General features: G+C 41.6%; 1 protein-coding gene and 1 long non-coding RNA gene across 5 annotated transcripts in view; one reads left to right on the forward strand and one right to left on the reverse strand.

The window, feature by feature from the left end:
• Positions 1–5,054: 5,054 nt before the first annotated feature.
• On the reverse strand, positions 5,055–9,657 carry LOC116652483. 3 transcript variants are annotated; one of them, XR_004305555.1, is made up of 3 exons: positions 9,337–9,657; positions 7,743–7,868; positions 5,055–5,410 (listed from the first exon to the last, which is right to left on the reverse strand). It is a non-coding gene; the product is annotated as an uncharacterized LOC116652483 (long non-coding RNA). The 3 variants fall into 3 exon arrangements; XR_004305554.1 differs by having other exon boundaries at positions 7,743–7,856; positions 8,476–9,657; XR_004305553.1 differs by having other exon boundaries at positions 8,476–9,657.
• Positions 9,658–9,661: 4 nt separating this feature from the next.
• RAD23B (RAD23 homolog B, nucleotide excision repair protein) overlaps positions 9,662–24,464 on the forward strand; it is a 32,470-nt gene continuing 17,667 nt past the window's right edge. Inside the window, exons 1-3 of one of the 2 annotated variants that reach the window (XM_015849641.2) lie at positions 9,662–9,927; positions 19,887–19,968; positions 22,629–22,708. In XM_015849641.2, coding sequence (XP_015705127.1) covers positions 9,862–9,927; positions 19,887–19,968; positions 22,629–22,708 — 228 coding nt within the window. In that variant the 5' untranslated portion in view covers positions 9,662–9,861. The remainder of the gene's footprint in view (positions 9,928–19,886; positions 19,969–22,628; positions 22,709–24,464) is intronic. The other variant, XM_015849642.1, reaches the window with a different exon arrangement.

Genomic DNA, 24,464 nt, shown 5'->3' on the forward strand with positions numbered 1-24,464 from the left:
CTGAGCTGCCACTGGGAAACCTGACATCAGGAAACAAGTAGTCACGAGTTTCAAAACATGTGATTAACAGCTGCTGTGTTGCCTATGTCAGTATCCATAACAGCTGTAACACTGAATATAATCGGAGTAACAGTGTCCATTTAATAATGAACTTGAGAAACGAGATTCAAATTGATGAGTAAAGCTTAGCTTCCCATGAAAGCAGTAAAAGATACATTCTTTTCTTATTTACCATATGTAGACTGAAGAAGAAATTTAAAATTCACAAACTTGTAAATTAATAAGAGACTGAAGTTTTCTTGACTAATCCTGTTCACATCTTTTTAAGTTGAAAATATCAAACAAAAAAAAAGAATCCCTGCAGAATCGCCAAGTACGAAGGAAGGTGTCCTTTTCTAAAGCTTAGATGCCATCTGCTGGATGGGTAAAAAGAACACAATGGGCCTGAGGCATCTAAATGAAGATTCTGTCTCTGGAAATCTGAGGATGGACTAACCCCTAAATTGCTGGTACCTAAAAAGATAACATCAGACCGGGGGGGGGGGAGGAAAGCACCTAGGTCTGGACAGAGCACCAGAAATTGGAAGAATGAGGATAAAAGAAGATGTAAAACTGCAAAGTGACAGCTTGCTACAGATTGCTTCTATTCTGAAAGGGAACATCCATTTCAGGAGAGAGGAAAAGGCACACCACATTCACATATTTTGAAAAAACACTTCTCCAGCAAAACACATTTCAAGGCAGTCATCTTTCAGTTTAGGCTCTAAACCCAGCACTTGAGTCTTGCTTTTTGCAAGAGGATTCAGCTCTTGAAAGTGAGAGAAGAAACTTGATCATAACTACAAGGACAAGATGATTTCTTTTTCAGTTGTGAAGTACTGACAAAAAGATTGTTGGAGATAAAAAAAAATTCCTGAAGAAGCTGATATCCTTTGAAGACACAAAAGAACAGGATTTTTATTTTAACTGGACTCCAGATTTCTGCTGCCTGCAAGTTTGGGTTTACATGCTGACGAGCTTTAAACACAGCAACCAATGCAAAAACAATAAGCACTTTGGGATGCTGCCACTTGCAACAATAAATGGTCATCTGGGGGACAAAAAACGAGTCTGTAGTAAATGAACAGAGATTCAGGAGTTCTTTTACTAAAGCAGCAATCAGATACCTGGGAAATGTGTCTTTAGGCATGATCTAACTATTTTTCTAAATCCAACACAGTAAATATTTGCTTATAAAAATGGACAAAATAACCACTTATCATATTAAAATTCCATTCTTACTACATAGGCAACCAACACTGACTTCTCTTGGTTGCCCTTTGCTCATTTTTTCCCAGCTGGAAATTAAGAGCAGCATTTGTCCTGCTATAAATCTCTGATGAGACCACAGCATTGCCCGAGCCACAGCAGCCAGCTGCAGCTGCTCTGCATGGCAATTGTGCTGAACAGTTACCACTAAAAACTCTTGTGATTCTGTGATCAGGGCAGACACTGCCCTGTCTTCTCAGCAGGTGTGATTCACTGCATCTTGAGTGCATCAGGTGGCCTGTGTACATGCTGAAGTGTGTAATTTACATGTACCAACAGTGATCTCTCAGCTGGAAATATGAAGCCCTGTCTCTTGTAAGAAGCACACTGCTGAGAGTTATTGCTAGTTTTGTTCTTTTACCTCAGTATGAAATGCCATTGATCGTGCACTAGTATAGTTGCACTACCAGCTTCACCCCATGTACACTGATCCACCCACCACTGCTCCGTCATGTAAGTGAATCCTCTCCCTTTGTGCTCTTACAGCAGCCATGCAACAGCAGTGAGGAGAAAAAATAATTCATAACTACTGATACCTCCTGAACTTTCAGCTTCTCTCTTCAGTGCAGGCTCACCTGGACAGCATGATCTCTCCACTGCTTCTCCTGGTTTCAAGTTTGCCACTGATGTCAACATGTTTCTGGTCAGCTTTGCAGCTCTGAAGTCTTTCTCGTCATCCTCTCCCAGCAAACCACTTATTCCTTTCAGTCGTCTTGCTGTCCTAATGATCTTATTTATGATGGTTGCAGCAGCAAGTGTTGCTGTAATCACCAGTATCTGTAACTAGACACGCAACTGAGAACCACAGAGATCCTGAAATGGAATTGTGGCTTGATCTGTCTTCTCCTTTATCTTAGAAAACACCATGTAAGCAAGAAAGCAGAGACAAACCCAGCAGCACCTAATTTGATTTTCCCCTTCACTGAACTTGTCTTCTGACAAACCATTAGTGGATGATTGTTATTTCTTGTTCTCAGTATTAGTAATTTAATTTGCTTCTTCCATTTAATTAAAAAAAATATTTAGAAGTTAGTTTTTAAGACACTGCAGCTTTGAAGAACTACCGAGCTCTCACCATAATACCACAGAGAACTCAAATCACAGTCAGTCCCTGATGGGCTGCGCTGGGCAGAACCAGCAGCAGGCTGCTGGATGCCTGCTCTGACTCCATGCCTGTGGGTCTGAACTGTACTGCCAGCGAGAAACCAACTGTTTTAGAGTTAACAAGGGAAAAACATGCTGTTAAATCACAAGAAACGGTGTTTTGTTTTCTTTTTTTGTTTTTATTTTATTTATTTATTTTTATTTTTATTTTATTTTATTTTATTTTTTCCCCCTATCTCTGTTTGTTTTTACTGGTAGTCATGCAAAATTAGAGCCAAGGCATCTTACATACACTGTAACTCCTCACTGCAGAGGACAGAGCCAAGAAGGCTGCCATGGGAAGGGATACATGAATTAAATGCTGCATATCTCCACTTTGGTTCGCACCAGAAAAGGCTTTTCCTGAGGAGTCTGGTAGTCACCCGTCAGTGTCAGCTGAATAGGCATCCATCAGGCAGTAGCACTCCAGGGGGCACAGCTACCTAGTACTTGTGTTGGCCACAATGATGCTGGGGATCCTGATGGTAAACTGAGTATGAGAATTTGTTCGGTGTCATTCTTCACTTGGGGAGGGAGAGAAGATCTCTTCAAACTAAGAGAATTCAATTTTATTGAGAGTCTGAATTATTTTTCCCTATGCTTGGCGGGGGAAAGGAACAATCTATCCATCTGTTTTACATTTCAGCCTTTCACAACTCTGTAATTACTAATTCCTTCTGCCCCAGCTGAATTGCTTGCTGAACCTTGAAACGGTAAGAAGTGCTCAGCTGGAATGTGCACCACAGCTAGCTAAGAAGCCATACAGTTCTCTTCTAAAAAAAAAATCAACACTGAGCATGCTTCTCAGCCATCTAATGATGCAGGGCACACTCCCAAGTGAGCCTGCTGACCCATCAGTGTCCAAACACTTGCTGTTGCAGTTTTTATGTGGATATCCGCATCCACTTGTCTGTGCACTTATCTGCATGTTAGAAAGTGTCTGGAGACAACAGCATCATTTAGCCCGAGTTATATGAAGGAGTCTAAAATATGTGTTACTAGCACAGTCTGGGCTGTACCATCCCCTACTACATTCACATAAAAACAGTCCTGAGAGCTGGGAGCCACCACAGGCAAATGGATGTTGTCATGACCCCCCTCTGCACAGCAGAAATAGTAGCCATTTGACTGGTGCCGTTTTAGAAATAATGTGTGACTCTGGAGAAAATAGCAGTACTACTGTGGTATAGCAGTTAAGAATCTGACTATAGGAAGGAGTGGAGCAACAGGGGATAACTGGCATAGAACTGAGTTATTAAACAGCTCAGGGGCTGCTGTTCAGACCCGCATTACTGAAAACTTCCTTAAATAACTGTGCAGCAAGCAAATGCACTGTGATTAACTGTAAGTTTATAGATGTTGTCCAAACAGAAAAGGATATGATTTTGATAACAGGCATAAGGTAGATAAATGTAAGCTACTGGGATTACCTGGCAAAGTTTGGGTAATGGAGTGGTCTGTGGGGGGGATGTCCTCTGCTCAGAACCCTGTATTGCCCCATGTTAGAGCACAGTCAGCTCCAGCTGCTCCAACAGGGACATACCACTGCCAGAGCTGAGCCATGAGCAACACTGGGTGCGCTCTGGGATAGCTGCCATGGAAGATGCCACAGTGCAGCAGTGGAGAGGCCTGTAGGGGCCCATGGGTCTCCTGTAGGAGCAGCCCTGGTCTGGAGCTGCAGCCTGTGGGGAGCAGCCTGTGCTGAGGCAGGAGGGCTGAGGGAGCTACTGCCCATGGGGACCTGTGTGGAGCAGCGCCTGAAGGGTGGGCCCTGTGGTACAGAGCTGTCTTGGGGCAGTGCTTGGAGGGCTGCTGCCCATGTGAAGTCCACTCAAGATCAATGGAAGATGGCATCCACGGGAACAAGAGAAGGACTGTGAAGAGTGGCAGAGATGGAACATTATGGACTCACTGCAGCCCTGCACAGCCTGGGGGAAGAGGCAGAAGGGAGAGTGGGTGGGTAGGTTTACTTTTAGCTCTCACTGCTCCAATCTGTTATTAAGCAGCAATAAATTACATTAACCTCCGTATGCAGAGGTTTTTCCTCTGGCACTAACTGGTGAACAATCTCCCTGTCCTTCTCTCAAACCTTAAGCTGTTTTTATTGTATCCCATACCTCTCTTCCTTTGAGGGGGTAAAGCAAGAGGGCAACATGCTGCTATTCAGCTGCCCACCAGGGTGAAGCCATCACAACCCAGACCCCAAAGTCAAGTGAAGTCATATTGCTTCAGAAACAATAGCAAAAAAATCAGCTCTAAGCTGGAGATTGCTGGCTGACAACTGTTGAGAAAGTATCAGGCAGGCAAGTGCGTATGGTATCTACACATAAGACAGTGCTGTTTAAGTGCTTTGCAGGGCAGGTGCAAAGAACAAAATATAGGCACAAACTGTACCAGTGTGATTTGTGTGGGCTACAGTTGAAGTTAGATTAATGCAATTTAGAGCTGGTGCAGAGAAGGACAACTAAAATCAGAGGAATCTCACAGAATGAAAGCCATGTAGTTAGAGTACAAGAATACTGTGCGAATCCTGAAAGGCCGTGCTGGCCCAAGAACAAACAGGTTTAAACTGATGGCAAATACATTCACACAAGAGATAAGCATTCAGTTTCTGACCCAACATAACTTTATTGTATGTAGAAAATAATGACAACAGTGAAACCCAACCAATGAACTTAACACCAGAACACACCACCTTACTTTATTTTCAGAGAGTACATCTGATCCCTGAGGAAGGTTCTCTTGGCACTGTCTTCTTCTAACCTCACTGGTAAGCCTGAGCTAGAGCACTTCTGCTGTATGACAGAGTTGCTGGGGTTCTTCAGTCACTGCCATTGTCTCCACCAGTGATCTTCAATCTCCTTGGCATCACCTGCAAGCAAAAGGCCACTGTGGACGTTTCTGGAGGGAGTAGGGATTAGATGCTGATCAACCAACCTGTTGCGACGCTGCCCTAGATCTGTAACACACAAATATGGAAGGACTTGTCAGGGTCATCATAATCAATAGCAGCATTGACCCTTATACAGAAGAATTCAAGATCCTGTGGTGTGCGTAGGAAATGAGTAGCCAGAGTAGCAGAATACTTGAAAGCCCTGAACCTCAAGAGTGACAGCTTTGGCTCTTTCAGTTAAGAAATAGCTGGGAAGTGGCTCTTACGGGGGCCAACTTGGAAAGGAGCTCAAAAGGACTAGTAGGCCCTATAATCTTCTCTTCAACAAGAACAATTCACACTCAAGGAAAAAAAAATAAAAACATTATCAGGAGTCTGGCACTGCTAAACAAGGAACTCATGATAGAACTTCATTTGTTCCAACAGAAAAGTTTGAGCGGTACGAGTCCATTTGCACCAATGGGATGTGTCTGATGGTGCACAGTGAGACCTTGGACCAGCTGTTTTTTTTGAAAGTTATTCATGTGGCCTCTTGCTGGATGACAATGAGGCTGGACAGGTGGACATTCTCCTCTGCTAGTGATGGAGACTCACTGAGGAGTGCCCACTGCCCTGGCTAGAAGCAGAGGGACTTCCTAATGCCTCCTGGGTCTCTTCTTGCTCCCTAGGGATGTGAAAAGAGATGCAAGAGAGATGGCTGGGATCCCCATGAACAGCCGCTGAGATGATCTGATGGGAGATCATCTGCATTTTACACAGAACATCTCCTGAAGCAGTCTACTTGGGGAGCAGGAGTCCCTGAGCCTTTTGGGCAGGCAGCAGAGCTGCCCTCTTGATCCCATCAGCAGAGAGGCCCTTCTAGGCATTCAGAGAGTGTGCCTCCTCACTGCACCACTCAAGAACAGTAAGCTGGCAAACAAACTGCTGTATGTGCTGGCAGCAGCAAGTCCAGAAGCTGGCTCAGCACCAAGGAAGTCAACATGAACATGATGCAGTTCTTCTCACTTCCAAAGGATCATCCACAAAGACCTGACCCAGCTCCTGGCACAGCCAGGGCACCTGGGACTGGAATAGACCTGGGTGCTCCTGGAAGAGGAATATCCAGATGTGTGATGGCAGGCCATCCAGAGTGCTGTGTAGCAGCTCTGGCGTCTGTAAACAAAACCTTAAAGCATGACAGTATCTGAGCTGATTTAGCATGGTAGAAATTCTCCCTACAGTGTCCATGACAGTTACTGTCTGGAGCAGAGGCACAAATCATCATCCCCATACCTATGGATGAACAAGGACCAAGTAGATGCGTACAGGCTCTTGCCAGCGATGCCTTGTAGGAGGGCAACAGAGTGACATCAGATAAAACTAGAGAGGTTCAGCATAGAGAGAAAAGAAAGAATGAAGGTGAGAATAAGCACTGTGGCAGGAGTCATAGAGACTGTGGGATTTCTGTCCCAGGAGGTTCTCAAAACCTGGCTGGATAAATCTCTGCTCACCACGTCTGAATTTGTTTTTGACTCCACTTAGCAGAAATCTGGAGTAAAGACAACCAATAAATCCCTGCAAATAGCAGCGATTCTGTGATTTTGTAGACTTTGTGACCTAAGAGTTAGCACTGTTTGACAAAAGGCTTGAAATGCATAGAGCAGCTATACTTAAAAGTGATTTCCTGATGGGTCCAGGGGGCTCACACTCTCCACCTGTCAGGTTATGCACATACTAGGAAAGCAATGTTCTGCAGTGGTTACATTACTCCACAGCACATGGCCTATTAAAGCTATCAATGCTGTAACAGAAGTCTCAAAAGCATGGGAATATTGTTCTCTTTTATCCTAATGTAAGGAGAAAAAGCAAAGTGCTGGAAACTCACGCTCAGAAACAAGTAATGCAAAATCCATAGTCACATATGTATAACAAGATTTATTTTTGTGTTTAATTCTTCACACCATCATTGAAAGAATTAATCTGTGTGTAAGGCAGCACACTTGAAGTCAAGCTTCTTTAAGTGAGTTTAAACTGTATTTTGATTAAATTAAAATACTTTTAGTTAACCACAGTGATGACTGTAATATGATTTATGACTCATACAAAAATACACTGTTCTAATTTATTCATGGTAGGCCCAGTTAGACCTGCAGGATTTGATCCGCTATTTTCCAGATAAATATTATTCTTGACTCAATAATCCAGATTATTTCTTGCCAACTTCTGATGTAATTTCCCTAGGTGCTTTTTTGTAGTCCAGAGAGCAATCCATCCAACAGCTCCTCAATCCAGCCATGAAGTCAGGAAGACCCCTTAGTGTGACACTGTCCAACTGCAGTAATAGCAATGGGCTACCCTGGCTCACTATGTTATTTGCCACACTAATGTTGTACACAATAATTAGCATTAGCATACTCACATGTCTGGCCTTTCCACTGCAGCTCCGCTGAACTACAGAAGTTGAGCATGCAGCTTTCAGCTTCCATTTGTGCTTGTTACTACAGCACACACAGGACCAAAGACAGGGCAGAATCTCAAAAGAAATCTGAATATTAAAATAGCTTGCAGTGAGACTGTACTCTGAAATACTGTAAAATCCTTCAACTGTAACAATAGCCCTTCCTGCTAACAGGTCCAGACATCACCTAACCATTCTCAAAGACAAACACTGCTGCTTGTCATATCTAAGTCATTTTTATTTCCTTCTCTTTCAACTGTTTAGTGCTCCAAGGAAATCAATGATTAAATAACTAAATTATTCTTGGTTAAAAAGTTTTATTTACTTCCACACAAAATGGAAAAAAGAAAACAACAACAACAAAAAACAACAACGACAAAATAAAGAAGCATTACTCAAGAAGTACCATGAAACCACATTCAGTATACTCTGGAAAAATACCACAATTCTATAAATGATAGAAACCAGCCTGAAAAAGAAATTTCAACCCTGCCACAACTCATTTTATGGAGCTGAAGGTTTTGAGCTATAGGAAACATCAAGAACTTGCTTATTTGAAATGGGCTCCATACAGTGAGCTGTCCCTTAGTTCCATACCACTCTGAAGAGGAAAAACATCCAGCTTTTTTTCCCCCCCACATTCTCTTTTTGTTCCAGGCCCAAATAAACAGTCACAAAAAAGCATCATACTTACCAGTTCACATCTCTAGAGCTGATTCCCAGTTAGGTTATGGCTTTTACAAGATTTCAGGGCAGAACCAAACAACCCACACATAAATGAACACTTGCCCCAACACAAACTATGCAGAGCTGTTCTGTACTACAACCAGCAACCACAAAAATGAGAGTATGAGTAGTTTCCTTTCAACAGTCTGAACAAAAAGGAGTAGTGAAACTAATACAATTGCTCAGCATAAAGTACTTTCATTCATATTCATTCAGCAGAATGTATGTTGGACTGCTAAGTAGAAAAAAATCTGTCTGCAAAGTACAGAACTAAATCTGGGATCGAGCAACAGTGGAAGTGAGCAAACAGTATCTTTCAGGTTGTAAACAGTCACACAAAAAATAGCAAGTGACATTTTATCTCAAGCCTCTATATCTGAATGGCTCCCTGCAACACAAGCAAGTTAAGTGTGTGCTGCCAAGAATGCCAGATTCCTACCAGCAACACTCAGCTGTTTTTCTCTGGGTGCAAAAGCCCAGGGAGGCTGTGTCTGCCCAGCAGCTGTGCACCATGGTCCCAGGTGGGTGAAGATGGAAGCAGCACAGCTGTGTGCGCAGCCCACAGACACACACACCCCGTGGCTGCCCCTTCCCCTTTGACTGTGATGAACCTCTGCAGCTTGTAGGAAGTTACTATGAAACCAAACTCCTAATAACGAATTCAAGTGTGACTTTTATTACCAAACATTAGCGAGTGACCAAGCAGAACTTCTCAATGCATGACTTAAGACATCCAGAGTCTATGGCCTGTATTCACCTAGTATTAGCATCCTCTTTTGGCAGGGAGAGAGCCTTGGGGACCGAGAAAATGCACTGCAAAGTCACGCACCTACAGATGGAAGCAGCTATAAAGAAACAGGGCAGGTATTTCTCGTCTCAGAGTAGCTTGCTCAACAGCGGGTTGAGTAATATTTGCAGCAGGGATCGCACCTCGCTGTCTGAGGAGTATGGAGGGAAAAGGAGGTCAGCAGCTCCTCAAAGCACAGCAGTAACTCTTACAGCATCCCCATCAGGCCGCTGCGTCACCCCACCGCCATCACGGCCAGCCCCAATTTAGGGCGGGCAGCCCTAAAAGCGCATGCGCATGGCGCCCAAAGGCTCAGAGGGACCCGCCAGTCCTCCACAAAACAGCGCGTGCGCACTCCGCCCGTCCCACACCTCCCTCCCCCCCCTCCGCCGCCCGGCCTGCTGCCGCTACGCCTCGCACCCACCGCCCTCCGCCCGCTCAGCTCCGGGAGCCGCTGCGCCTGCCCGGGGCTGTGAGGAGACAGCGGCCCGCTGCTCCGCCTCCGCTCCTCCCGCCGTGCCGTGCCCCGACCCGGGGAAGGAGCGCGCCGGACGGCCTGCCGCCGCCATGCAGATCACCCTGAAGACGCTGCAGCAGCAGACGTTCCGCATCGACATCGACCCCGAGGAAACGGTGCGAGAGTGGGGGGAATCTGGACGTGTCCGCTTCTCCCGAGCTGTGGGCCTCCCCGCCGTCACAGCGGGGCGAGCGCCGTGTCCGGGCCGTGGCCGTGGGGGTGGGGGGAGTGCGGCGGGAGCAGGGTGGTCCGGGACAGCGGGGGGAGGGACCGGGGGGATCGCGGAGCTACTGTTGCGTGGAGGAGGGAAGGGAAATACCTTCCAGATACCTTCCTTTGGGCCCTGCAGGGCGGCGGGGAGGTCTGGGCCAGGGGTGTTGTTCTGCGCGGAGCAGCTCCGGCGCAGGGCAGGTGGGCTCCGGCGAGGCGGCGTCCGCCGGACATGGCGGCAGGGACATGGCGTGGGGGGTGGAGGGCCGGGCGGCCGTACGCAGCTTCCCGCCGAAAAAGCACGAGCAGAGAAAGCGGTGGGGCGGCCCCCGCTGTTCTCCTGCAGTGACGGTGCAGGTGGGTGATTGCTGGCTCACGGCAGGTTGCTGGGTGTCTTCGGGATCTCCAAGAGGTGAGGGAGTCCCAGGGAAGGCACTCACTTTGTGCGAGTGCTTTCCTTGGAGCAGAGCTGTGAGCTGGGCCTTTGGAGGTGTCTGCAGCAGCCTTATGTCTGTGCTGTGCTTGCTGCTGCTGCCAGGCCTGTTGGCTTGCCCTCCTTCGTCTGTGAAAACAATCCAGGAGGACAGCCAAAATCTGGTTGAGCTCGTTTGGCCCAATGGTGTGACAGGGAGATGGCAAAATGCTCACTGAAGCATGTATTAGAAACCACCAAGGATCTAAAATGTTGTTTACTTACTACTGGGAGAAAATATCGTGTAATCTTACCTGCTCTTCTCTACACCGAGGAAAGCCCTGGAAAAACGAGAGCAAGGGAATTGCTGGGAGAATATTGCCAGCCTGTGAGACAGCGAAATGCATCAGGAAGAAGTTGTGTGATTTGAAACTGGCTTGCCCCATCTTCGTACAGATGTGTTCCCACTGAGGTGCAGCAGCTGACAGGAATACTTCTCGTGAGCACAGTCTGTTGGGCCTTGGCTAAGAGTAGGTGCCTGGGCAGATATAGCATAGTTAGGATTTGGTGTGCAGGGTTAGGACTTGGCTGTGTCAGTCCTCAGGGTGTCAAGGTGAAAATGTATTTAAAAGTGCTTGGACGGCGTTTTAGAAAATTAAGGGCAGACTTACTGTAGAAAGCTGTGGATATTAGAAATTAATGAATAGAATAGGGAAGCCTTCAAACCCAGAGTACTAACCAAATGTCCCTTGGGGAGTCCTCAGATTTTGAAGAATAGTAATTTTAGTAGATTGCACTGAACCCTTAGGTGAATTTTCTGGCATCTTCGAACAGATGTCTGTTTTGAGAGTTCAGGGAGTATTGCTTTTAGTCTTTGAACTACACTTGCGTGTTTTGCTGCTGGAGGTAAACTTGTTTACTTGGAGCTGTGCCCTATGCTGTGACAAGGCCAAAAATGATCTAGTGATAGGCCAGGGAAACTTGTTGCGCTAAATTTGGCTTCTGTTTCTAGCACTTTCTCCCAGAATTCTGAGTAAAAATGAGTCTGAAGAGATTTGATGTTAAATGCAAGATAGTAGTGTAATAAGAATTTATGTTTGTAACAGAGAACTCTTGTCAGTAGTAAGGAAAGTCTTTAAATATACTTTCCAGGGGGGAGTGTGAAGAAATACACTTCAAAATAACTGATTTGTCTTCTTAAAGCTTTTACACAAGCAATGCTTAATTTTCTGCTTGATCAAGCAGTTAAAATGTGTAGTTCGAGATGTGTTTTTAATATTCCAACTTTATTTTGTGCTTAGGTATGTTGCAAAGTACTAGCCCACTGAGCAGTTGAACTGTTGAAAAATCAGTCTGGGGGTATGAAATACTCTTGCTTGTGGAGACAGTAGATAAGGACTGTCAAGTATTTTAACTGAATAAAAGCTGGAAAAAAAAAAAATCTAGCCTCAGGCCACATTGTCTGAGAAGGGTTATTATCAAATGAAGAAATTTTTGCAAGCGTGGCTTTTTGGGGTGGGGAAAGGGAGGGAGAGGAGACAAAGCCACAGGAGTACGTCAGAATCAATGCTATACTCATCCTCTATAAAAAGCATGATGGATTTACTAGCTGTAGTCGTTCTGGTTCTGCACAGAGCAGTTCAGTACCTGAGCATTCAGACAGCCAGGACAAATCAGAATGGGCATTTATGGACACAAGCTGGTTATTGTGTTCATTGACTAACCATGAGAGAACGCGTTAAGTTACATGTTAGAAGGGGATAATAAGTAGTCTGAAACTGATGCAGACCAGCGTAGATAAATCTCTTCTGAACTGGTAGTACTGGCACTGGAAACTTTGAAGTCTTGCACATCTTTTCCAGATATTGCTGTGTAAGTCTGAAATAAGCTTTTAAAAAAAAATCAACAAGTATCTGTAATTTCTGTTTTAAAGTGAAATAGTAATTTTAATCAAGACTGTCCTGTTTCTTTATTAGTTTCCCTGTGTTTTTAGTCCTAACATTCTCACTGTCAGAAGGGGGAGAAGTGGAAGATACAGTATGTGAAGCAAACTTTGCTAGTCTCATTCTTCTATGTTGGGCTTTTACATTGAGCTTTTCTGACACAGTGAGATGTCTGCTTGTTTAACACTGCACAGGGTTAACAGGATGCTTACTTAGGGAAGTTTGAACCTCTTCATATTTTAGTATGTACTTAATATTTTTATGTTTTAGATGCGTCAGGATTTTAGAATGTGCACATGATACTCTCTTGTGCTGGATCTCCTGTTTTTAAAGTTTAGAAATTTAGGCCAGGTGCTAACCTAAGCTGTATTGAATGCCACAGGAGTATGCTCCAATAAAAATCAGCCTTGTCTACATGTATAGACCGGGGGATGAGGAAGGAGAAAGCAGTCCCATGGATAGGGATCAGGGGGTTTTGGCAGGCTGAACGGGATGCAGCAGTGTGCCCTGGAGCCCAAAGGACCAACCATACCCTGGGGTGCAGCAGGCCCAGCGCTGCCACTGGGCAAGGGGAGGGGCTGTCCCCTCTGCTCTGCACTGTGTGGCCTCACCTCCAGCACTGCATGCAGGTCAGCTGCCACAGTGTTGGAAGGGCATCAGGATAGTAGAGGTGTTCAGAGGGGCGGAGTGGAAGTCTGTTCTCTGGTGACAGCGGCAGGGCCTGGGGGAATGGCATGGAGCTGTGTCTGGTGGGGTATTAGGAAAAGGTCGCAGAAGGTAGGAGTTTAGAGGTCTTGCATTTGCCTCCTGAGATTTGATAGATGACTCTGCAGAAAACATTATTTTTGATGATAACCAGACAAAATGTCAGGAACCACGCGCAGTTTTTTCCTCATTTTAACACTGTGTAAGTACTAGAGCATTTTAAAGTTATGCTCTGTTCTACTAGTTTTTTTGTTTTATTAAGTGTATACTTCTTTTGCATTTACTTCTGTATTTAGTCTCTTCTATTTAATGTTGGAGTTTGGCTTTTCAAGCAAGTAAAGTTTTAAGTTCTTAGCTGAAGGAGTTCTTGACGTCTTCAATATGTACGCTGGCCACTTGTTCCCAGAGGAGTGAATTTCTACTAGAACAGTTATAGCAAAGAGGGTATGTTAAGAGTAAATAAAAAAGCCTTGGCTAGCTTAGCGCACAAGGTGGGAGGGGAATTTGGTTGTGCTGAATGTTCTATGCAGGTAGGTACCATGGCAAATGGAAAGGTTGTCCGTGATTAAATTATAATACTGGCTTAAAACCAGAGGATTATTAATAATTAATGGATTAATTTGGGCTGAAAATGAGAAAAAGCTGTTTTTTTTTTTTTTTTAACTTGTACATTTTACCACAGAGCATAAGATGAGAGAAGTTGAAACTGCTGTGTGAGAGGGAAGGGAATTAATTTGTTCTATACACTTGGGTCATGGGAACTGCTTGCTTAGAAGGAACCCTTTGTGTCCTGCTTGCTTAGCTGGCTGAAATAACCAAGGGGAGCAGCTGGGCAATTCAGCACTATCAGTTTCATGTAACCCATTTTTAGGGTGTTCATCTGGGATGCACTTGGGACTGGTATTTTTTTTTTGATGACCTGTTCTGCAGTTAGGTGTTCATCAGCTGTAATTCTTAATTAAACAGATTGCATGGCATCATTTTGAGAGCATTGTGTTCAGTATTCTCTGATTGGTAGGGGATAGTCCTTTAAATTCACAGGGAGCAGAAAAAATCAGCTTGTCATGTAAATTGGCTCCTGCTGTGTATCTTCATCTTAAGTGTTTATAGAGGATGGATCTCCCATAAGCAGCAAACAGATACAGAGTCTTTGACTCTGCTTTGGGTCCTCCTGCAATCAAGGTCCAGTAAGAACTTCTACAATGGAAGGAAAAATATCAGGAGGAATAAGCAGGTGTTCACGTAGAGGCAGTCATGCCTGACTCTCATGCTGGGGTAGTGTTAATTTTCTTCATAGAGTCTCACATGGTGCTGTGTTTTGGATTTTTGATGAAAACAGTGATGATAACACACTGATGTTTTCAGTTGTTGATAAGCGGTGCTTGCAGGAAGCCAGCTAGGCATACAGGAGAAGATAGGAGGGGACCCAGCCAGGACAGCTAACCCAAACTGGTTAAAGGGATGATCCATACCATACGGTGTACTCAGCCATAAAAGCTGGGGAAAAGGAAGAAGGGGAGTTCACAGTGATGCTATTTGTCTTCCCAGGAAACTGTTAAGCATGATGAGCCCCGCTTTCCAGGAAGTCTCTAACATTTGCCCGTTGATTGGAAGCAATAATTAACTCCTTGTTTTGCTTTGGCTGCATGCACTGTTTTTATTTTAAAGTAGTTAACAGTCTTTATCACTGCATAGGAGTTCTATGTCATTTTCTCCTCCATCCTGCTTGGGGAGAAGTGGCTGTGTGGTACTTAGTTGCCTGCAGGAGGATGGCTGATAATCTTCTGTAATGAAGTCACTGGTATGATGGATGAGGGTGGAGCAGTGGATGCTGTCTGCCTGGACTTCAGTACGATCCAAACGCTATTCCATAAGATCCTCTTGGAGACAGTGTTGAAGTATGGGCTGGCTGTGCAGACAGTGTTTTATGAGAAGGCTGTCTCAATTCCATGGGTGTAGAAGTTGACTGTGTATCTTAAAACCTGATTTCCCAAATTAAGAGATTAATTTGCTGCAGCCAGCTGTTCCTTTCCAGAAAGTAATTTTCACTTAATAACTCTGCATTGATGATTATGTTAGAATCCAGAAAATCTAGAGACTTGCAAATACTATTTGGTAGAGGCAAAGTTCAGGTTATTACTGTTTCCAACATCTCATCATGCCTTTGTTTGGAAGATGCTGCTGACCTTTTTAACAGTAGTGACAGGCTTCTCTTTTTTGCTTGAAAAATGAGCATTTATATTTCAAATCTTAATGAAGCTAGTTTAGACTACTGTGTCTGACATAACTGAGGTGTTTTAGGGAGTGCTTCTTTCCTGCAGGTGTACTAGAAGCACAAGTGTCATATCTACAGTGAATGCCAAGACTTAAGTCAGTCTAGCTAGAACTACAAGAGGAAATTTTATCTTTCATTAGCATGTTAGTGTTGAATTGTATATCAGTTATTATTTTATTTTACTTTTTAATATTCTGTGAATTCTTTGCAAGTGAAAGGAATCTGGACTACAGGATAAATAGTGGCTGAAATCAAAAGAACAGGCAAATGCTCTTCAGATAAATACACTTTAGTGTGTTTCTTGAACACCTCTAACAACTGGATGCTGATATGCAGCTGATTGTAATTTTGTGCATATTTACATGCAGAAAAGTGGGACAATCTTAAGTAGCTTAGGAGACTTGGACTGCACTGGGGAAAGTGCATCTTGATCCAGGTGACAATGCAAACGAAAGGAGAAGTGTTGCTGGACATTTTGCTTACAAGCACAGATGAGTTAATTAGAGGGGCCAAGACTAGTAGCAGCCTGGGCTACAATGGTCATGCCCTAATAGAATTCATGAAGTTGAAGACTGAAGTTACAGCCATGATTTTTAGCAGACTTCCAGTTGTTTGAGGAATTAGTGAATGGGACCTCCAGAGATTGCACTTAAGGATTAAGGAGCAGAACAGAGCTGGCAGCTGTGTAAGGACATTGTTAGAGCATGAGAGCTCTCAATTCCTATGTGTAAGAAGTGATACAAATAAAACAGGAGACCAACATGGCTGAGTAACAATATCCCTGTAAAACTAACATCTAAGAAGGAAATGCATAGGCAGTGGAGCCAGGGATATGTGTACTGGGAAGAGTGGGGACATTGCTCAGATATTTAGGGATGGGGTTGGGAGAGCTAAAGAACAGTTAGAACAGAATTTGGCAAGGAGTTTGAAGAATAATAAGGGCTTTTGCAGGTACACTGGTCAGAAAAGGAATATTAAAGAAAATGTAACCCCCACCTTGATAAATAAGACAGGAGGAGTGGTGGAAACTGACACAGGAGGTGGCTGATGTACTCATCAATTTTTTTGCCTGTTTTCAGTAGTAATCCCATTGTTCAACTTTAGGGCGGTGACTAGGGAAACCAAGTCCATTCCATTAAGCCATTAAAGAAAGAAAAAACAATAAAACACCAGCTATGTGAATTAGGGGATTCCACTGCTGGAATCATGCATGTGAACGTCATCCCGTTTTCTAAGCTGTGCTTGGGGTAGAAGTCCAGCAGGAAGTGCTGCCACTGGAGGCTGTGGGCTAACAGTTTCAGTTGGATAAAATGATGTTGTAGGGAAGTCATCCTTGACTCCTACTCCATTGAAGCCAGCAGAAGCTGTATGTACTGAGAAACTGTACTGTAGAAGCTGAGTTTAGTTACTAGTTATAGAAGGAAACTGTAAAGGGACTTGCCCTAGCATCTTGAACATTGACATTTTGGAGAAGCAGGTGTTCTTATGATCTGTGAAAACACTGGTGAATATTTGGCATTGCTACTGTCAAAATGAGGATGACTCCCCTTTGGGGTGATGGCCTGATCTCCCAGAAGGGATGCTGATAGTAGAGCAGCAGGCATTACTGTTGATGGTGCTGGCTGCTACTCATAGGGAGCAGTGATGGCGATACTGGATCACCAGAGAATATAAAAGAACTTGGGATTCAAAAAGTGGTCATCTGAACTCATTCACCCTTCAGCACCTTCATCTAGCTCTTGGGAACCCCAGTGGATTTGTAAGATTAATAGTTGATTACTGAGGTTTGATTATTGGATGTGATGCAAAACCACCCATGAGTGCAGCATTTCCAAATGTGCTAGTAGTACAGCATAAATATGAAGCAAATAGTACTGCTTGTTAATTGGTCATCATCACAGCTAACACATTTAACTTAATTTTGTTGGTAGTGCAGTTTCTCTGTATCTGGAGAGGTGTGCTGTACACCTCCATCCATGTGCCAGAAGGAAGAAAGCATAGCCCCATCGATTGTCATGGGCTTGAGCATAGGGCAAGAGTGAGGTTGCTGCCCTACGTCACTTACAGTGTGTCAGTGATAACACTGCGCATGAGGTGGACAGCAAAAGCATCATGTAATTTTGCTGTTAGTATTTTACCTAAGTGAGGAACTCCTTTGCATGGTTGTTGTGTAACAGTTCAAGTGTGTGTTTTGTCTGTCCCTGCCTAACCTATGTGATCTGCTGAGATGGTTCTATTTGAGAGAACACTTTAGTTTGGTTCCTTGTAGAAAGCAAATAGTATTCTGGAATAGAACTCAAATCCTAGAACATGAAGAAAATAGAAGTCAGGAGATATCTGACAAGAACAGCTTGACTGAGTGCAGAGGATGTGAGATGAGTTTTAAATTTCAGTGTCAAAAAGGATCACATTACATTATTTGTCTAATCTATGGCAAACATAGTGACTAAGTGAAAGGAGAAACTGAGACATCTTTTTTGAGTCATTAGTGTAGGTATAGAAGTACATGGAATAGGTACGCAGTATGTTAAGATGCAGGCTTATAGAACATGGCCCTTTCAACATGGTTAGGCGTTTAGTTTTCTCTGGTGGAGCACAGAACTTCTGAAATTCAGAAAAATTGCTTTATTGCTTATCCGTGGTCTAGGCAGACTGTTGTGTTGTGAGTGACTGTCAGCTTGAAGTAATAATGGTAGGAATTCATAACTTCAGTTTTTACTTTTGGGGAAAAACATTATTTGTTAATATTAAATCATATTAGTAATATGCCATTAAACAAGCATAACTCCAGAGAAAGAGTGGACTTCTGTCAAAGTAAAATGCAAGGGGATGGTGATGTTATCAGTAAATCAGTAATATTAAGGTAGTTAGTGTTTTGAGCTTTTGAAAACTTATAGATAGTTGTAAGCTGCTGTTAGTTTTGTTATGGAAAAGCAAGTGACTGGCTGGAGGTGGATCATAAAGCTTTTGTCAGGTCCTGAAGTGGCACACGCAGAAAGGGTACTGACAGCGTTTCTTTCCAACTGCTGAGGGGGAAAAAAAGTTTGCTTTGTATTTCAGCGTTGTCCCACGGACAGCATCGTATGTTGTCCTCTGTATCCTTTATGACTCGTAATCACCTACATCAGATGCAAGTTTAGATATTAGGCTTGATTTTGCAGGCCTGTTCTGTGACGTAATACAGCATGGTAAAATGAAAGCTCCTTTTTATACTATTGCTGAAAATATGCAGCTTCTTTTGTCAATGTTAAAGTTTCTTCAGTCCCTGGTGGACCGGGATTAGCGTGATAAAGAGCCTCACAAATAAAATCCAAGAGGAAAACAGAGGAGGGGGGGGCTGCTGAAAAGGAGAAAGATAACACAAAAGTCTAAGACAAATGTCTTAAGAAGAAGAGAGATGTGGAGTTAGGAAGTACGGCCTTGTGTTGAGCAGATGAGATCTTAATTTTGCTGAAAAGTTCACCTTCATGAGTTTTAGTAAAGTTAGCATTGACACGTGAAAATGTTTAAGTGTATTTACTACTTAAGGAACCCTAGCAGTGAACTACAGCTTCAAAAATTAACAAAAGATGAGAATTTTGCAAGTACCTGTGGTACAAAAAAATGGTCAGTCTAGTTCAGCTGTCAGGTATAGCTGGTTAAATTGCTAGACAGAAGCTTAATAACAGGATCAAGCAAAAAAAGTTTGAGTATACAGGAATGCAGAAGGTGGAATTAGTTTGGATTAATCAGTTCATAATCCATTGGCTGTCTATTGCGTCTATATTGGGAGCATCTGCCAAGAAGCAGGAATTAATGTTTTGATACAGGCATTAAAATGTGGTTGCAAATGTGTTGGTACGGACACTTCTACAGGAACAACCTTTGCCTGTGTTTTTAGGTTTCTGTAATTCTCTCCTTGGTGTATTGTAGTGCAGTCTTTCTGGAGAATATGATCACAAAATGAATTTTGTAGGTTTAAATTTGCTACATGAAGCTCTGCACATTGCCAGGGAGGGAAAATAGTTGGAAGCTGTTCTGTAAAATGAACAATGAGACAGTTTGCACAAAGTGCTGCTTATCAATAGCTCATTAATTCCAGTGAGTTAAATGAAATGTCATAGTGACCTTAGCAAAAATAAAAACACAACAAACTATCAAACATTCCATGAAGAGTCATTATGATAAATGTTTCAGCTGTGCGTGGTCTGTCTTAGCATTCAGAGAACAGGGAATGGAAGTAGATTAAATTATTTTCTGCCCAAATTTCTCAACTTTTCTATGTAATGTAGGCTTGCGCTTAATCTAATTCAGTTAAGAAGATGAGAGAAGAGCTTTTATGGATAGATCAGTTATTTGTGGAGGGTACACTTTATACTGATAAGGTGTCTGTGCTGATGTCTTTGGAAGACTGCTGTGCTTTATCAATGAAGTATATAAGATTTAACTGAAAACTAATTTTTAGTAATAAAATTGTATGGAATGATGTATGCTTAATGTTTATATTGTGAACTTATGCTTTTTTAAAACAAGACTTCTTTTGTGATTTAGGTGAAGGCACTGAAAGAGAAGATTGAGTCAGAAAGGGGGAAAGATGCTTTTCCAGTTGCCGGTCAAAAACTAATTTATGCAGGTAATGAATATTTTGAAAATGCTTTATCTGAATTTACCATATTATTTCTGTTATTCTTTGATTTGAATTTAAAGCCCTATAAAGATAAGTTCTGAAACATAAACTAAGTTTAAGCAAAAAAACCCACTAACTTTAAACTAAACTAAGTTTAAACAAACAAAAAAAAAAACCACATCAGGTCTCATTGCCAAGGAGAATTCCTAACTTTAAGTTAAATTTGTTCAAGTTTTAGTGTATATATATATATATATATAAATACACTAAAACTATATATATATATATATGCATTTCTGTTGTTACCTGTCTTGTAACATTGTATGCTAATGGCTTCAGTTATGGATGGTGTAAGCTAGGTGGAATAGAAATGGCTTTCGTTACAATAAATTGGAATTTACAGTTAAATCTTATATTTCATTCAGTTTATGTTGACTACCTGAAGCACTTCTCCGTTTATCTCAGGCAATTAAACAGAGTGTTTCTTTGAGTCTGATTAAGGAAAACAACCACCAAAACTCTTATGTTTTTAGTTTCAAGTGTGCTTGTTTTTGTACATTGTATTACTTCCAAGCAGTTGATAAAAAGTGTGTTCTGTGGTAGCAAAAAGCATTCTAATGTCAGATGAGGATATGAAATTACTCTGTATTAACATAGTTCATTGAAATTTTATGGTAGTGGTTTTTGTTATTTTTCTACCATACTGATCCATTCTATTACTAAATCGCAGAGACAGTTTTTGTTTTTACTTGAAGTCAGAATTCAGAACGTCTTATCACAAAACCCACAGTTCTGCTTCTTTCTCTTAGATTGTGCCTGAATTAAATTTTGGAGATTTCTCACACTCCCCCCCTGCCCCATCTAGTGCTTTATAAGCAGTGCTGTTTTTTCCACTGGTAATAAGCTAAAGACACTAGTGATGATAAAGGTGATCACAAGAGAAGTCAGAAATCTGTACTTGTTTGTAGGAACTTCACACAACAGTTTCTCTTAGCAAAGTTTGTCCCTGTCCTTAAAGAAAGTGCACATCATTGCTAAGGTGAGAGACCCGTATATGATTAAGGCATGTGATAGGCTTTGTACAATACATGTAGTCATGTGGCATTTTTAATACTTTGCAATTTAAAAAAAATTGAGTTGTATAAGATCTTAGAATATGATTTGCATATTTTCAAAAGCCAGAATTCATCTGCTTGCACTGTATCATGAACAAGCAGTAGAAAATGTTGAAAATAAGATATGGAACAGAACTCTGTTCTTTGTAATGACTCTTATTTGTATAATCATATTATGCTTGAGGGTGCTTCTCAAAGATGAATTTTTTTTTCTTGGGTAAGAGTTGAAAAGTTGTGTTGATGTTTTTACATTAAAATGAACTTTAATATTTTCATATTTTGATGAAAGTGTAAGTTGTAGCACATTGATAACCCACCTGAACGATGGAAAAAACACTCATAACTAAAACAGTTTCTTATTTCAAAAAAATAAAAGGCTAATCAACAGTGAGGTAGATCTTCTGTTTTTATCTGTAGTAGCTTGGAATCTAAAAAGCCTGAGGACAGTGTGTCCTGAAAAACAACTCCTTCCCTAAAGTGCATGTAAAATGAAAAGTGTAAAGCCTGTATGGGTTCTGAGTCAGATGCTGCATGATCTGCTACGTGCATTACCATTACTGCTTCTACCTCACACTTAACATGTTCTTGGTCATTTGACCTGAAAGGCCATGGTGGAAACTATGGGGAGTGGGACAGTAGCACCTTGTTTGTGTTTTAAGTGCTGTCAGTGTAAGGATAATTCCTGCTAGTTACAACTAAGTGGTGTATTCTGCTGTAGCTGAGAATGGTTAGGAAAATTTGCACTTTAATGGTGAAATGGCCACTTCCCCATTGACAAGTCTTCAAAAAATGAGTCATTTAAAGCCATGAAATACATACTGAAAATTCTGTAGTGGAATAAGTAAGTGCTATAACACTCACTGTTATATAGTCAATTCTCTGATTTTAAGTTCTTGTAGAAGTGATGTAATTAGCCAGAATACCATTTCTGCTTATGGAACATAGGAAGTAGTATTGTAACAAAAAAACATCTGTCAGGGTAACAGATGTGGAGCTGTTCTAGATTTTTTACTAATACTTTAGCCTTCTTCTATGAATAATTTTTTGAAGTTGTAAAGTCATGAATTGGTGTCATGCAGATAAACTGTGACAGGCAACTGTAGTTAGCAAATTAAATGAGAAGCAGAAAGGTGCAGACGGGATTTTTTTTGTTGCGTCTTGTGTGGGCAGTTACTTTGTTCAGCATAACTGTATGCTAATACATTTTCTCTGCATTATTTATATCTGCGTTTACAGGAAGATTTGTTCTACTGTTGATTTAGCATTTCTGATTTTAATGACTTAATAAAAGCATATTCAAAACTTAGAGCAAATGTCTGACTTTGTACCAAAGCAGAGTTGCAGCTAACAATGGACATCGTAGGAGGAAAGCTAGTTGGAACTGTACTGCTAGGGCTTAATAGCTGATACACTTCAAAATTATGAAGTTTATAAGTATGCAAAATACTTAATTTTATGTGGTTTTGGAGCCTTGTTTATGTGAGGGAATACCAAAGTAATCCAATGATCCATTACACGACTTCTTACAAATTTCCATGTTTTATTTGCCAGGTAAAATTCTTAATGATGATACGGCTCTTAAAGAATACAAAATAGATGAGAAGAACTTTGTGGTGGTTATGGTGACAAAAGTGAGTAATCCTATTTTTTGAAAGGAAAATTCCTTTCACTTTTTTTGTCATTGTTTTTACATACCATAAAGCCAATGGAAGCTAGTTTTCTGGAAGGTTTTATTCTACATTGGTGTAACTACTTGAACAGACTTGATCCCTCCAGGGCTTTTCTTAAAAGGAAGAAAGGAAACTAGGTAGGTTTGTTACTAAGTTATTTATACAGAATTTGTTCCAGTCTTGCCATGTTGCTTTTCAAAACTTGAGCTGTTTCTTTTGAGAAGCTCAGAAGCTTGAACCTGGTGGCTTAACAGAAAAGTTCCATCAATAAATCTGAGAGTTTTGAAGGGTTGCATTGGCAAATTAAAGGGAACAGCTGTGATGTGTGCTTGATGTTTCTTTGCTTTTGACCGGTTTTTAGATTGCTGTCAGGGAATCAAGCCACTGATTGTCTACTTCTTTCAGACACTTGGGGTTTGAATTAAACTGGCTTAATCTGTGTCTTGAGATATGAGGGCAACTGTGTAGTTAAACGTCCTCCCTTTGAGGAAGAAAACCTGCGTCAAGTTGCACTTCACATATGGCCAGTATTAGTTCCTAAGATTCTTCGTTTGAATGTGGCTGTTGTTGCACTTGTGAATAAACAAATGTTCTAGTCTGTAGTATACAATTTGTGACATTTATCAGTAGAAGCAGATATGGATAGATTTTCAGAGTGTGTTTCTCATTTTATTTATAGTACAAGAGACAAAGACCCAACAAAAATTGCTGAATGTAGTTCCTTATGTCAACTTGTTTCATTGTTGGGCAGTTCAGTTTTTCCTGCTTGTGAGTCGATTCTGAGTGTGAGATGCCTGTTGCATAAGCACAACTGCAAACTTTTTCTGATGATCAGAACTATTTTTTTTTCTGTGAATGCTTGGTAAAGTCATCTTCACTGTTGGAAGCTGTTCAATCTCAGACTTTCTGTTTAGACAAAAGGGGAAAATGCGCTTTCCCTAATTAAAAGTAACAAAACAACGTCTGAAAGCAATTCACTTTAAGTAGTTGTGTTACGCTGTTTCTCTTGGTGAGGTGAGGATGCGGTCAGATGTGTAGGTAAGGGACTGTAGGGATAGTGCTTTTCAAAAATTCAATTCCAAAGTTATTTCTTTCTGATGGATTTAATACTGCATCAGAAATTGGTATTTCCAATAGTGAGGCATGAAGATCAAAGCACAGTTGTGTGAGTATTAGCAGACATGAATTTCTTGCTGTTGGTCTGATAGTGCTTGATTCTGCTGGCCTTCCAGTACTTACTATCAAACTCAAGCATGTGAAGTGTTATTTGTGTGATGCTTTAAATCAGTAAACAGTGCAGAAGTTAAAATTGTTACAGGTGAAGCTTAAATTTATTACCTTTCATTTTTAATATTTTTAATATTTCATTTTCCAGAAAAAAATACTGATAATGAAAATTGATTTCTGCCTTTATCGCTTATTTGTAAATATGAGTGGTGAAAAAACCTTATGCTTATTATACTTGTCAGATGTCTTCTGACAACTGTTTCATCTAAAAAATGCACTTTTACAAAACACAGGATTGTTCTCACATTTGGAGTAGTGCAGTTTATAAATACTTGGACCTTATCTTTGCATTTCCCATCACAGGTGAACAGTGTGAATGCTTATGTTTCTAATAAGTACTAGAGTTGTCACTCAAGTCACTACCAGTTGCCAATTTAAGCACAACAAAAAGTATAGATTATCTTGGAAGTATTAATGTTATGATTGTGTT

The sequence above is a fragment of the Coturnix japonica genome, chromosome Z, assembly GCF_001577835.2.
Source record: "Coturnix japonica isolate 7356 chromosome Z, Coturnix japonica 2.1, whole genome shotgun sequence".
NCBI classification, from domain to species: Eukaryota; Metazoa; Chordata; class Aves; order Galliformes; family Phasianidae; genus Coturnix; species Coturnix japonica.